Below are 15460 nucleotides of genomic sequence, written 5' to 3'. Positions count from 1 at the left end.
GGCTATGTATTCGCCTTCAAAGACATCTTTATCATCGGCACCAAAGGTGTTACAGCATCAGGCTCTGAGGCCTTACATGTGCCCAGATCATGTGGCTGTGCCATAGCTACTGACAAGGTCAAAAAGTCAACGCCGGTTTTCCCCACTGTCAAAGACCAATCTTGCCAAATCCTGGTTTACTTTTTAATAGTTATTTTGACTTTATGTGGGTAAAGGGGCCAATACCTGATCATGAGCACTAGGTCAGGTTGTGAGCGTGCACCCATGCGGTGCCAGGCCCCTCTAGCCACTCAGTGCTCAGACTTCCTAGGGACAGAAACAACGGGACATGTCTGCGGCTTCCGCAGGAGATTTCTAAGCAAGCTGGGATTTAACAAACCTAACGATAGATAAGGAAAGAAACTAATAAAACTAGCAAGAAGTTTCAAACTTCTCATCGATGAAAAGGCACCCTGCTCCACTACTCAAACCACGGCACCCCCATTCCATAACACAGTTACTTTAATTTCCCCACTTAATTTTTATTTGCACAAAATACTATTCTTTAATTAAATAACTGATACTGCAATAGAGGAAAAGGCATGATTATTTTTAAGTCAAAATCATGTTCCCATGCATGTGACCTTGGGATTAAATATCCATAAAATCTTATTGAAATGTTGATCTAACCTTAGATTTAAATTATTTTAGGCTGATTTTTTTTTTTTCCTTTAGTTGTATTTTCGTTTTTTTTTTTTTTTTTTTTACTAAAAAGAAACCTAAAGGCCTCAAGTGTAAAATAAATTAATTTAGATGTGTGCCGATCAGGTGTTTAGTAAAAAACTCATCTTTTGTCAGGATATTAAAAAAAGGAAAATGAGCTAAAATGGTTCCCATAACCACATACCTGAACTTTTAATGTATCCTTCTCTCCAAAATGTCTTTCTCCCCTCCCTCCAATTTTTAAAGTACTGCTGGGGTAGAAAAGATACTTTTGTTATTCTTCAGTTAGATAGTATTTGGAGTTGAATTGGAAACTGGTCTTAAATTTATAAAAAGCCAAGGTAGATTTTATTGGGCAAGGAGGTGTCAGGGTACTACATGGTGGGAGGGACAGGAAATGGGCACGTCAGAATTCTCCAGTCCATCAGTGCTGCGATGGCTTCAAACTCAATGTCCCACTACTGTGCTGGGGAGCACAGTGACTGGAGACTCTTAGTGAACCTCACCTTGCCAGGGGTGGAGACTGTCAGGTAACTGACATGAATGAAAAATAACCATCTCTAAAAATCAGATTCTGTCAAAATAAAACCCTCCCTTTTGCTGGGATATTCAAGTGGCAACAGCCTCATTCAACCACACGAGGGCAGGGAGATTCTGGATCCTGCTGTGAGCCCCACTGCACACAGTACAAGGAAAAGGTTATCTAAATAGCCAGACAGGAGCATACAGCATATTCATTTTAAAAAGGACAAGAAACTTTCATAAACCCACATTCCTTATTACTCTGACTCAAGAGGCAGAGATCAACTTTAGGCATCTTTCTTAAGCTTGGAATCTTATTTTCTGAATTTATTCTATGACATAAACCAGGTATGAGAAAAGGAGATACATGAATTTTTTTTGTTTTGTTTTTAAGAAATTGAATCCCGATACTTTTAGTAGATGGAGTATTGAGAGATTTACAAAGATACAACTATTTCAAAAATGAAGAAAGAAGGAAAAGACACTAAATCTTTCATTTCCAGGTACTGACTTTCATTAATTCTTTCCCCAAAAGCACATCGGCTGAAGGAAAACCAGAAGTGGTTTTGCAATTATTACTAAGGTGGTTCAAGGGCCAGGGAACCTCTTGAGATGGGAGGAAAAACAACACAGTATTCAAGTTTTCTGCAAAAGACTACCTTGTAGTGGCAAGGCACAGAAGACTCCTGGCTGCAAGAACAATACTGCTAAAAGAACACTTTGAAAAAAAATTACTACATTTTGGCAAAAAAAAAAAAAAAAAAAAACTCTTCTATAAGAAACCCACTGCCTTCTGAATGGCTGAAGGTTACAGCATTTCACGGCAGTCATGGCTTCGCAGGCTGTGGTTCCTGATTATCTAACCCTTAAGTCAGAATAAACACAGCTGACGTGAGCCTGACGCCGGCTCAGCCCTGGCACTAAGCGGGGACTGGGAAGGGTGCCGGGAACCTCCAAGCCCATGCTGGAGAAGCTGGAAAAAATTAAAGATAAGAAATAAAACACAACAAAGGTGATTCAGAGATTGGGATGGCTTCCAAGCTCTTTTCCAAAACACTATCCAGGGCCCTCTCAATTTCAATCTCTAAAAAGAGTGTTCCTAGAATATGCTGCTTGATGTTTCTTATAAAGTCTGACAAAAATGAACACTTAGACAAGCGGAGGATGCTCAGGAGTAGAGACTACTTTGCTTTCATTTTACGGAGTCTGCAGCCCGCAGCGTCCGGCAGGGACTAGTGAGGACTTGGGAGTGCCTCCTCTCGCCGAGACTCTCTAGCCCCGAGTAAATAAACTTGCTCGCATTCTTAGTCCCCAGACAGGTCCTAACACTGTATTTGTCTGTTTTCTGATTGTCACGCTTGAAAGATTCTCTTTAATATACATGAGGCTTAGTGCCTTGAGACCACGACTTGAGATCCTTTTATGAGAGAAGCACGTTCACTCAGGAAAAAGTAAAGATTTGGTTTAAACTGCAGACCGGAGGGAAAGAGATTTATTCCTTTGGTCTCTATTACTGGAAAAACCTTCATACAGCCTACGGTTCCTTCTCAGTGTGCTGACTTTTGCGCTGCCTCAAGGAGTCTCCTGCCACTTCTGTGTCAGCTGAAGAGGGCTGCTCAGGAACCTCCCCTTCGGTCTTCTCTGGTCCCACTTCTTCCTCGGCCACGCTGCCCTCTCTCAGGGGCTCCTGGTCATTGGCCTCACCCCTCTCCCGGTCTACACCTACAGCCAGGTTGTCTTCCTCCTCTTCCTCCTCCACTTCCTCCTCGTCCCCCAGGTCTTCTTTCTCCTCCTCTTCATCATCTACAAGGCTGTCCTTGTTCTCTTCTTCATTTGAATCATCTTTTTCCTCCTCTGCATCCTGCAACTGTTCAGCCCTGTGAGCCTCCTCTGACCTCTGGTTCTGCTCTGTGGAGGGAAGAGGAGCAAAAACAATGTCCTCTGAATAAACAATAATTCAGCAATTAATTAAGTGCTTTTAACCGTGAAGTGCAAAAAAAGCCAAAGGGGAGAACTACTTGACGATTTCTCCTCCCTGAAACTCTGGCTCTCAGATTCTCTGGTTGGCATCCTAGCCCTGTCCAGGGCCTCTCTGTCCCTCACTGGAGATTTCATTGACTGTGTTGACTTTATCAGAGCACATGGGCAGGGAGAGCAAAGGTTCCTTCTCTCTCTGTATTTTGTAGCTTGTAGAAGACTCAGTGACCTCCTGGTCATGGTGACTGGATCAGCAATATGACTTAAGCTGAGCCAATCAGAGTACTCCTCGGGATTTTTTTCAGCAGAGTCTGGAGGAAAAGCCCTTCCTCTGGAGGAAAAGCCCCTCTCCCTCTGCAGAAATTGCTGAGCTGGGAAAACGTGAGTTGGGGCTGTTGGCAATCACTGAGTCAACCACGCAGAATCAGAAACCTAACAGCACTTGGCCTATGTCTGAAAGCAGAACATCCCTGGACTTTTCAGTGACGTGAGCTAATAAACTCTCCTTTTTTCTTAAACTGGTTTGAATTGGGTTTCTGTCACTTTCAAGAATTCTAAGGAACATAGTATATTTTCTAACTACCTATGGAAGGTTCAAAGCGCTGAAAACTTCAAAAACTAAAAAGAAACCTGAGCTTATTTAGCTAAACTACCACATAAATTTTGGTAATTATGAAGTCCCCATAAAGTCTTCATATAAATTCTTAAAAATAACCAGGGGTAAAGACATGAGAATCCAGGGCCACCTGGTCCCAGAAACAGTGTGGGGCAGTACACAGACTTTGGACTTGGACAGAAGTGCATTAAAAACCCAAGTTTCCACTTTCTGACTTTGTACCCTGGGACAAATGACTTCGCCTTTCAGAGCCTCTACTTTCTCATCCATAAGAGCAGTTGGGAGACTGCTTTTCAAGGCCTTAGGACGGTAACTGGTACACAGTGAAGCTCAATAAATGTTAGCTCCCTTCACTCCCTTTTCATCCCAAGCGTGAATAAAGGAAAAGCTGGACAATGACTAATGAAAAACATGCATTTAAAGGGAAAAAAATTCCAAAATGAAACATTCTCTAATTTAATAGAGGGTAAGTAAGAATTTTTGTTCAAATCTACCCAGAGAACCGATTTCAAAGAATTTTGGTTTGGTCACCTAGCAAATCAAGGGTAAAACCCACCATCCATATGAGTAGAAAAGGGCACAGCACAGAGTCCAAGGATACCTTATTCTGTGAGTTTATCATGCTTACCAGAATGGTCAGGTGAATGCCTGGGAAATGACACATGGAAACATTCTGATATTACCACCAGGACCTGGAAAAAAGTGATTTTACAGTTAGTAGGTAGGACATTTATTACCAAAGGGCCTCAAAATTAGGCCTCGCTTCTATACACAGATATTCTTAGACAAATAATTAGCAGTTGGTCAAAAGTCCTCAAAAAAGACAAGGGTATAATTAACAATTTTCTATTTTTCAAATGTAATGTAATATAGAAAAATACTATTAATTTAGAGCAAAGGTCACAAAGTCAATTGTCTGCAGATAGTCTGTTACAAATAAACGTATCAATCAAGTACAAGAAAAAAGACACACTATCAGCCAAGTCTGAAAAAGTCTTTTTAAAGACACTTTTCTGGAAAAACCAAACCATCCTATATATGGGCTGCCTATCACTAGTGGGTAATCCTCAATTGAGCTGGAGTTCTCAAGAGCATCACAAGAAATTTCTATAGAAACAATCTGTGAGGAAACTCCACCAAGGGTGTGAACTAAGTAAATCATATTTTAGACATGATTTATTAGCTCCACCTCTGACCCTGACTGCAATGTGAGTCACATGCCTTGTCCCCTGATAAACTACAAGCTCCTTAAGGACACAATCATTCCAGTCCACCTTCCACGGCCAGGGACCACTAAGAGTTATGGTGATGAAGCTAATGGGCATGTCAAACAGGGCAGAGTCACCTGGAGCTGAAAGAAGCTGGAGCCACTCGCTACATTGTGGCACCACAGAGATACAACACAGGAGGAAGCTGCCCACGCTGCAGCTGTCCCCTAGCAGGAAGGCTTGCACCTAGTTAACTCTCAGACTACGCCTTCACTTTGAATAACCGCCCAGCCTTTAAAGTAGGAGTACTTCATATTGTATATTGCGTATGTTAAATGGTGCTACGGAATTTTAAAGAACCCACAGTCACAGACTTTTTGATTCTATTTTATAAGCATCAAATTAGTACCCTACTTTGTGTTCAGGATTATTAGTGTCCATATACTCATTATTACTTTAGTCAACATTTGGGTACATTAAGGTCAAGGTACCATAACAATATCTTCAGAGGGGGGTAGGTTGAAAAGGAAAAAGTACAGTCCTGGCTCTTTAGTACAGAGAAAAAAATGGCAGTTTAACTGTAAAGCAATCTGAACCATGAGTCTCATAAGAAAAATGAATAAAGTACTTGGGGACTTGAGATAAAGAGATTACAACCATTTATGAGGTAGGAAGGATAAAGAATGACTGCTTGAATGAGGGGGCATTTAAGGCCTGGGCATAGTCAGGACAGAGGGGCAGCCCCAGCTGTCTGGTTGCCCTAAGCTACGCTAAGAAGGATCGCAGGGGCTCCCAGGATCCAGCAAAAGCCTCAACGCCAGGCTAAGATCCACGTGGGCAAAGGGATACAAGAGGCAACATGCTCTAAGCCATTAACTTGATTTGAGCAGAAAAGAGGAAAACACTTTCATATGAAATGATTGAGATTGAGAACTCAGATTCTCTCCGTTCAAGATCTATTTTCCGATCTAGACTGCCATTTCCTTGGAATGGGGCACCTTCTGAACCACTTAAGAATGACACTGTTACAAACAAGATCTACATGGGAATGATGCCTTCCTCCTCATCCTCCAGTGATCCTTTCAGGGTTATAGTTTCAGGTTTCAGCTTCTACCCAGATAGCCAGGTATCTAAATGTGGAGAGCAGATGAATTTACCATTTTTCACAGAGGGTGATATCAATATCCCATAATACTGGAGCTCCCCCCCGCCCCACCCCCGTGGGAGGCTCTGTGTTAGGCAGTAGTCAGCATCTAGAAAAATAACCTGCCTATGAGGCAAAATGTAGACAACATCTATACATACCAACTGAAATGGAGACCAGATAATAGCCATTACTGAACTATTTGAGCAGAAAAGCTGTTAGAGCTAAGTCCCCTGGACCGCTGCCTGTGTTCTGTACTGCTTTTCTACTTGTCTAGAGCTTCGCTGTCTTCTGTCCCTCAGTGGAGAGTTGCTGACAGCAGGAAACGATGCTGTCAGAGTGACTTGATACACACTATGGGCTTAAGGTTCTTTCCCATATTGGTATAAAATGCAAAGTATTTGCTTGACTCCTAAAACTGAGTCCTCTGTTTACACGTGAGCAACAACATTTAGTAAAACATTTCAACCATCACTAGGTTCAATCAAGAAAAAAACAAAAGTCAAAACTATCAGCTTTTTAACTTCCCATCTTTTAAAACTGGGAAAAAATAGGAAACATAATAGTCAGGCTGGGAAGCAGTGAACGTTAAGAAATCACTTCTTCATGGAAAACCATTCATAGGAAGGAGTATCTTGAAAGTCACCAGGACGAAGCTTTGCATGTCTGCAGGCCTGGGCTCTGCTTTCATCTCCCACTTAATGACAAAGGGGTCACAGAGCACTGAACCACATACCTGAAGACTGTGCCTCCAATCCTGGCTCTGTAAAGGAGAAATGCAAATGCAAAACCTCAATGGGCTGCAGGTTGTCCACAAGGGGACCAAATGGAGCAACGCAAAGGCTCTTTCCTTTGAGTGTTTGGTCAATTCCTAGTACTCCGTTCTGGGAAATTCCGTGTTCAGCAATTTTATCTCAGATTCATTCTATCTGAACTGCTCATTTCATTTAGATTTCAGTTGGTGTTGCTACGAGAGAACCTCTAGAGCCCAGCTTTGTGACAGATGTGTTAAGATAGCTTTTCCCTCTGGGAGTCTGGGCAAGAAACAGGGCTACTCGTCTCCTGGGCCAGTCACTGCCAGCCTCAAACAGCCTTGTCACGCATCTTGTTCCTTTACGGTAGTACACCACGCAAACATCATTCTCTACGTGGCTAAGATATGAAAATGGCTAAGAAACACTTCTCTAGTTATACACCAAGAAGTTAATCAAAGTGCCATTTTGGAATAGTTGACTTAAGTTGGATTAGAATGTGAGCTGTTTCAAATTGAGTAACTAGTTCACAAAAGTAAAAAGTATGTAAGAAATCTAAGATTACTGAAGGCAAAACTCTAGCTATTGTGTGTCTCTTGTTAATACATACTAAACTGTAGAAAAGGCATTTTGAGCAGAGATATGCGTTTACTAATTTTCAGAACTGTATTAACAGAAAATTTATAAGTCTATCATTGCTTTAAATTTTTTTATTATTATTTTGTTAAACAAAGTTCTGTCCCTAGTATCTTATAAAGGAACAATGTTCTAGGTCACTTAATCACTTGAACAGTCTGGAATCAGCTCTACTCTTTCTTTACGATAAGCTTCCTGGCCTCTTTCCTACACTGATTATTTTAACCTAAGTTTCCAAATGAACTTAGGGCATAAGCAGGCCTGACTTAAATACTTGGCCTTACAGTCAACCTCAAAGATAAAATTCTAAAAAGCTTTATATCAAAAGGAATTTTCACTGGTCTTACAATAGGCTCATACTCAATCTACATTCTCCATAACTCTATCTATGAATCACCCTGGACCTCATACTGTTCCCCCTACAAGAGCCTCACATTCCATATGGCTCCAAAATACACTGTCAGTACAGTCTAGTACTAGACAATAGGTAGGAGAAGCAAAGACTATTACATTCTACTTATATCCAGAATCAAATCCCTTTAGGCCAGAACAATGGAGACATGTTAATTAGCAATAAAATTCATGCAACAGAATGGGACAGATCCAGGACTTAACAGATGACATATACAGGTATTTAAGTCCCATGCCCACCCTTGAAGTTAACAGCAGGAGCCCAATTCCAAAGAGAAGCCATAATCTGAATTAATCGTGTTCACAGCAAATTAAAATCAAGCCTCCTTGGCTCCCTGGAGTTAGGACTCTGTCATACCAAGTTATGACTTGCTATAAAAGCAACTGTTAACATTCTGAACTTATTTTTAAAAAGACCTTGCTAAAGAGCCAAAATTCATTATAAAATACAATAAGACTAAAACAATCTGACCTAGGAGTTTTTAACTCATTTTTTAGTAATCATCAACTACATTCCCATCATAGTTTTTAAAAGGCATGTATTAGTAAACACTGTAGTGCCTTTTGAGAACTTCTCCTTATCTTAACTAGAGTTTAAAGCTCAATAAAATTGTTCAACTGTAGGTAAAGGAAAATATAACAAGTTAGTTCACTTATATCAAAGAGGAAAACATGCAAAAACACTGATAGCTGACTACACAGTTAAGTAAGTTTATTATTTCACTCTCATTTAAAACATACCTAGGGACAAAAAGTATAGATGCCTACTTGATACTTATTTTCGTGCCCAAAGAGGACAAGATCATAATTTGCTTTGCATCTTACTTTTATTCTCAGTAAGACTGGGTTCCTCTATACACATTCTCTTACATATTCCACCTTGGAAAAAACCAGTGTTCGTACAAGGAGCTGGTCAGGATTAGAGGTATAACTAAGGACAAAAACAAGAAAAAAATTTTCTTATTTACCCTAGGAATAAATTCACAGCTTTGGCCTTACCAACACAGTGTTCTAATAAAGCAGGCCACGTGTGAAATTACAGCTGCCTTGGAAACTGACCGTCTGATTCAAGTAGGGGTTCCACTTCTCCTTTCATTGCTGTCTACATTCTGGGGGGCACACAGCCTCAGAATATTTAGGGGATACGATAAGAAGATAGTTTTTTTTTAATTAATTTTTATTGTGCTTTAAGTGAAAGTTTACAAATCAGGTCAGTTTCTCATACAAAAATTTACATACACATTGCTATACACTCCTAATTGCTCTCCCCTAATGAGACAATACAGTCCTTCCCTCCACTCTCACCTCGTGTCCATTCGGGCGGCTTCTGACCCCCTCTATCCTCTCATCTCCCCTGCAGACAAGAGATGCCAACATAGTCTCATGTATCTACCTGATCCAAGAAGCTCGTTCTTTACCAGTATCATTTTCTATCCCCTATTCCAGTCTAATCCCGTCCGAGGAATTGGCTTTGGGAATGGTTCCTGTCTTGGGCTAATAGGAGGTCTGGGGACCATGGCCTTCAGGTCCTTCTAGTCCCAGTCTGACCATTAAGTCTGGTCTTTTTACAAGAACGTGGGGACTACATCCCACTGCTCTCCGGCTCCCTCAGGGGATCTCTGTTGTGTTCCCTGTCAGGGCAGTCATAGGTTGTGGTCCGGCACCATCTAGTTCTTCTGGGCTCAGCCTGATGTAGTCTCTGGTTTATGTGGTCCTTTCTGTCTCTTAGGCTCATAATTACCTTGTGTCTTTGGCATTCTTCATACTTCCTTGCTCCAGGTGGGTTGAGACCACTTGATGCATTTTAGATAGCTGCTTGCTAGCATTCAAGACCCCAGACGTCACTCTCCAAAGTGGGATGCAGAGTGTTTTCTTAATAGATTTTAGTATGCCAATTGACTTAGATGTCCCCTGAAATCACGGTCCCCAAACCCACCCCTGCTACACTGGCCTTCGAAGCATTCAGTTTATTCAAGAAACTGCTTTTGGTTTAGTCCAGTTGTGTTGACCTCTCCTGTATCGTGTGCTGTCTTATCTACTATCTAATTAGTGAATGCCCCTCTCCTTCCCTTTCGCCTCTCGTAACCATCAAAGGATATTTTCTTCTCTGTTTAAACTATTTCCCCTGTTCTTATAATAGTGGTCTTATACAATATTTGTCCTTTTGCAACTGACTAATTTCACTTAGCATAATGTCTTCCAGATTTCTCCATGTTATGAAATGTTTCATGGATTCATCATTGTTCTTTATCGATGTGTAGTATTCCATTGTGTGAATATACCATAATTTATTTATACATTCATCCACTGATGGGCACCTTGGTTGCTTCCAACTTTTTACTATTGTAAACAGTGCTGCAATGAACATGGCTGTGCATATCTGTTCATGTAAAGCCTATTATTTCTCTAGGATATATTCCAAGGCGTGGGTTGCTGGATCATACGGTAGTTCTATTCCTAGTTTTTTAAGGAAGCACCAAATCGATTCTAAAGTGGTTGCACCATTTCACATTCCCACCAGCGGTGTGTAAGTGTTCCAGTCTCTCCACAACCTCTCCAATATTTATTATTTTTTGTTTTTTGGATTAATGCCAGCCTTGTTGGAGTGAGATGGAATCTCATTGTAGTTTTGATTTGCATTTCTCTGATGGCTAATGACCATGAGCACTTCCTCATGTATTTGTTAGCAGCCTGAAAGTCTTCTTTAGTGAGGTGCCTGTTCATATCCTTTGCCCATTTTTTAATTGGGTTATTTGTCTTTTTGCAGTTGAGTTTTTGCGGAATCATGTAGATTTTAGAGATCAGGTGCTGGTCGGAAATGTCACGGCTAAGAACTTTTTCCCAGTCCGTAGGTAGTCTTTTTACTCTTTTGGTGAAATCTTTGGATGAGCACAGATGTTTGATTTTTAGGAACTCCCAGTTATCTCGTTTCTTTTCTGCATTTTTAGTAATGTTTTGTCCACTGTTTATGCCATGTATTAGGGCTCCTAATGTTGTCGCTATTTTTTCTTCCATGATCTTTATCGCTTTAGATTTTACGTTTAGGTCTTTGATCCATTTTGAGTTTGTTTTTGTGGATGATGTGAGGTATGAGTCTTGTTTCATTTTTTTGCAGATGGATATCCACTTATACCAGCACCATTTGTTAAAAAGGCTGTCTTTTCCCCAATTAACTGACTTTGGGCCTTTGTCAAATATCAGCTGCTCATATGTGGATGGATTTTTGTCTGGATTCTCAATTGTTTCATTGGTCTATGTATCTGTGCTTGTACCAGTACCAGGCTGTTTTGACTACTGTGGCAGTATAATAGGTTCTAAAATCAGGTAGACTGAGGCGTCCCACTTTGTTCTTCTCTTTCAGTAATGTTTTACTTATCCAGGGTCTCTTGCCCTTCCATGTAAAGTTGGTCATTTGTTTCTCCAACTCATTGAAAAAAATGTCATCGGAATTTGGATCGGAATTGCATTGTATCTATAGATGGCTTTTGGTAGAATAGACATTTTTACAATGTTAAGTTTACCTACCCATGAGCAAGTTATGTTTTTCCACTTATGTAGGTCTCTTTTAGTAGTGTCTTGTAGTTTTCTTTGTGTAGGTCTTTTACATCTCTGGTAAGATTTATTCCTAAGTATCTTATCTTCTTGGGGGCTACTGTAAATGGTATTGATTTGGCGATTCCCTCTTCGGCATTCTTTTTGTTGGTGTAGAGGAATCCAATTGATTTTTGTATGTTTATCTTGTATTTTGATACTCTGCTGAACTGTTCTATTAGTTTCAGTAGTTTTTTCTGAGGATTCTTTATGGTTTTCTGTGTATAAGATCATGTCAAGGGAGGCACTAATTTAATCAATTTCCTATTACATTTCAAATTATCATTGAAAGTGGTATCAAACAAGTAAATATTATTTAAGTTTTTAGGTAACATACTAAAGAATGTTTAAGTGCTATTTATTTTTTGGGGCTTTTTCTAGATTTATGTGAAACCTATTTTGCTTTAAAGACAGTAAAAAATTGCATTATCTCTTACCAGCCCCATGAGAAGGCCAAAAACCAAGGTGGCTACGACGAAAAAGACATAAGAACACCAAACAGGAATTCCAAGGGTCACTGTGAAATAGTTGTGAAGATGCTGTAATCAGAAAAAAAAAAAAGTAAAATATTTACTTATAAGGAGACAAAAGTATTTTACTCTTCCTTTCTAGTTACAAGTTTGCAAACTGCCTCTATATACAAATGTAGGCTTCCACAAAAGCCACCCAATGATTTATGCATTTAATGATGCCTAAAGAACAATTCAAATTTTACATTGAGAAGCTGAAAGAATCCAGTTCATAGCTCAGTACATTTTTTTATAACTTTCCTCTAGTAATTATATAAACCTCAATGCTTACTCATAATGTAACATCCATATAAAAAAATCCAACTTTGTGGCCTTTTACCATGTTTAAGTAGAAATAATTACTACTTACAGAACAGCAACCATTTCAAATGTCTCCACATTTTTTTTCTATGGTCAGACTTCTCATTGCTCTACCCTTACCCATCCTTAATAATTTTCTGAACTACCATAAAACATGAAATGTAGTATCAGACAGAAGAAACAGTTTTCCCATTAATTGATTATAAGCAAAAGAGACTTCATCAAAGACTTTAAGTAAAGTGTATATTCCCTCATGTTTACTGTTACATGGAACTCCACTTAATGATAAACACTAAAAAATGAATGAACAGATGCAGTCTTAGCTAGGCTTTTACATCCTAAATTGGGCAAAAATTACAGATATGAATCTCCTAATTTGAAGTCACAGTCCACTTTGATGTGGGCCTGGAGGAGCCATGCTTCCTGGTGAGTGTGAGCCTGGAGAAGCCACGCTTCCTGGTGAGGGCTTAGTGGTCACCAAGACATCACCTGCTTTAGACCTTTATAGCTTCAAAAATATCTATTCCTTACAACTCACTTATTTATTAAGTTAACTAGCAATTACTGGGCACTCATAATGATGAAATGGCTGAGCAGGCAGAGATAATGGCTGAATGACTTGCCTAGAACTGATAATGTTAACGAAAATGATTCTAATTTTCATATTTCTCAAAATCTAAATCACTCAAGTATCTCCCACTGGTTCTTCAATTTATAAATATCAACGTAACTAATATATTGTATTCCGGCTCAATTCTGAAAGATAGGCAAACAAACAGCTTTTTAACTGACCTAAAATAATCTGAGATCCTTTCTTTCCATTTCCTTGCTCAGCAGAAGAGAAAGATCTCAAGACTCAACAAGCATTTTAAACCTGACATGTGAACTCAAAGTGCACAATAAATATTTGTTGAATAAGGAAAAATACTAACAAATTTTTAAGCCATTTGTTATAGAATGAATTATGTCCCCCCAAAATATGTGCTGTAAATCCTAACCTCTATGCCTGTGGTTATAATCTCACTTGGGAATGGGTTGTCTTTGTTAATGATATACAATTAGTTTAGTTCAGATATAAAAGAGATTAAACAAGTGAGCAGAGCAGAGATGGTGTAAGATAGATACCAAGACACATGGAGATTGCAAAAGAACCAGGAACAAGCAGAAGAGCAAGGACCTTCCTCCAGAACCTACACAGAAGGCCTTACCCTAGGGCCAGCACCCTGAATTTAGACTCCTAGCCTCCTAAATTCTGAGAAAATAAATTTCTGTTTGTTAAAAGACACCCACTTATGGTATTTCTGTTACAGCATCACCAGATAACTAAGATACCATTCCTAGGGAGTGCATTGTAAAACTGCCACCTGTCCTCTGTTGAAGGCACTGGTCATCATTCCGCCCTCAGCCAGGGCAACTGTTTATTAAGAGTAACCGGTAGGCTACAGACCAGCAGGTAAAAGAAGGATTTGGGAAAAGGCTGTTTCATTCAAATTCTTCTTGCTGGAATTTCCCTACTTTAGAAAAAAATGTGCTCGGCATGTAGTTTCTGCTTTTCTTGATGACTCAGTGCCATCATCAGGATTAAACTCCGAAATGTGCCAAAGCATTAGAAGAGATGGAACGCCAGGCTGCATCTGTGCTGACCTCTGGATTATTGCTTTATAAATACCTGGTCATTTACTTTATTCATATAAGTGGGATAAATTATGTGCAGTCATAAGCCCTTCCGGACAGTATCCTATGCCCTTTCTGAAAAATATGTTACTGGAGCAAGCCTCAAGAAACCTTCTACTATTTTCCAGATTTAAATAAATTACTTGCATCCATTCTCTTCATCACTGCATTCTAAGTCACACACTTCTTAGCACATTCAAAGCATCCTTTTATTTTAATAAGCTCCACTTCAATCTTCTTGTAAGCATCAGCTTACTCTACGGGATTTATCTGAGCTTCTTAGAGAAACCCCGTCATCTTGTGGTCTTTCCGGTGATTATTACTAATGACTCACTAATCGAGCTGTGTTTTCACAACAGCAGACATAAATCTTCACCTGTTTACTTTGTCTGAGTTCACGATGGTTTTAGAGTCCCTAAAGATTGTTTGGGTTCATGACACTAGGTACTTGAAGTTTTGCTGTATATATGTTTCCAAAGTAACGACTGTTTAACACTGATCTAATTTCATTTTAGGTTTTTGTGTTTCTGTTCCTTAATTTCCAGGAAAAGTGATAGTCTCCCTTGTGAAAATACTGATTCGTGCCCAATATTGTGTGTGCTCACCTCAAGGAAACATCCTACTCCATTTATTGAAATGTACTAAAATGTTACCTGATGGGGATAATACCTTCTACTATTTTAACAGATAACTAATTTAGAGCTAATTTTTAGCTGCATACAAATTGTGTGAGAAGACTAAATGCAAACATCGTAACATCAGAGTAAATGAGAAGAAAATTGCAATCAGTGATCAAATGGGTTTAAGGAATGGACAGGCTAAAGCCTCCAGAGATCAGAGCTAGAGCCTTCCTTCCCCAGGGAAGCTAGCACTCCCTCTGGGAGTCTAAATTACTTCAGGTAGGATGAGATGCTGCCCAAGGGCACCCAGCCAGCCAGCTCAGAACTCAGACTCTCATTCAGAGCTGGGCTAGTAGCCCTGAAGAACACAAGGCTTTTTAGATTCAGATTCTACCTGTTTCACAGAATATACTCTGAGGAGTTCTAGGACAAGCCCTGCACCCCCTTCAGACACAGATCAGAGTTATCAAAATATCTCCCCTGCCTGGGAGCAGCTAGGAAGGTTCCCTGGTGGTGGCCAGAGGTTCACTCCCCACCATGTTTTACACTCACGCCACCAGGAGACAGCCTCACAGTCCCTTGTGGGGTTTAGGAGAGGCATCCTGGAGAGGAATAGCAGATGTACACCATCTCACTCTAACACTGTTATTGATTTTTTTTTTTTAAAGAGGAAAAAAAAAGGTAAGAGAAGAGAAGCCACTACCTATAACAAGGGAATGTTCTGGAGTTCTTAAATTTACTCTTACAGTCTAAACACTCATGGTCTTTAAATCTCAC

The 15460-nt window shown here is 39.8% G+C and overlaps 1 protein-coding gene across 1 annotated transcript in view; it reads right to left on the bottom strand.

Annotated features, from left to right (window-relative positions):
• Nucleotides 1–719: 719 nt before the first annotated feature.
• Nucleotides 720–15460, bottom strand: part of TMX4 (thioredoxin related transmembrane protein 4) — a 55538-nt gene continuing 40797 nt past the window's right edge. Inside the window, exons 6-8 of the mRNA XM_003411537.4 lie at nt 11997–12098; nt 4446–4509; nt 720–3132 (exon numbers count right to left, since the gene is read on the bottom strand). Coding sequence (XP_003411585.1) covers nt 2759–3132; nt 4446–4509; nt 11997–12098 — 540 coding nt within the window. The 3' untranslated portion in view covers nt 720–2758. The remainder of the gene's footprint in view (nt 3133–4445; nt 4510–11996; nt 12099–15460) is intronic.

Source organism: Loxodonta africana, chromosome 24 (genome assembly GCF_030014295.1).
Source record: "Loxodonta africana isolate mLoxAfr1 chromosome 24, mLoxAfr1.hap2, whole genome shotgun sequence".
NCBI lineage: Eukaryota > Metazoa > Chordata > Mammalia > Proboscidea > Elephantidae > Loxodonta > Loxodonta africana.
This window is presented reverse-complemented; position numbering and strand designations above follow the sequence as displayed.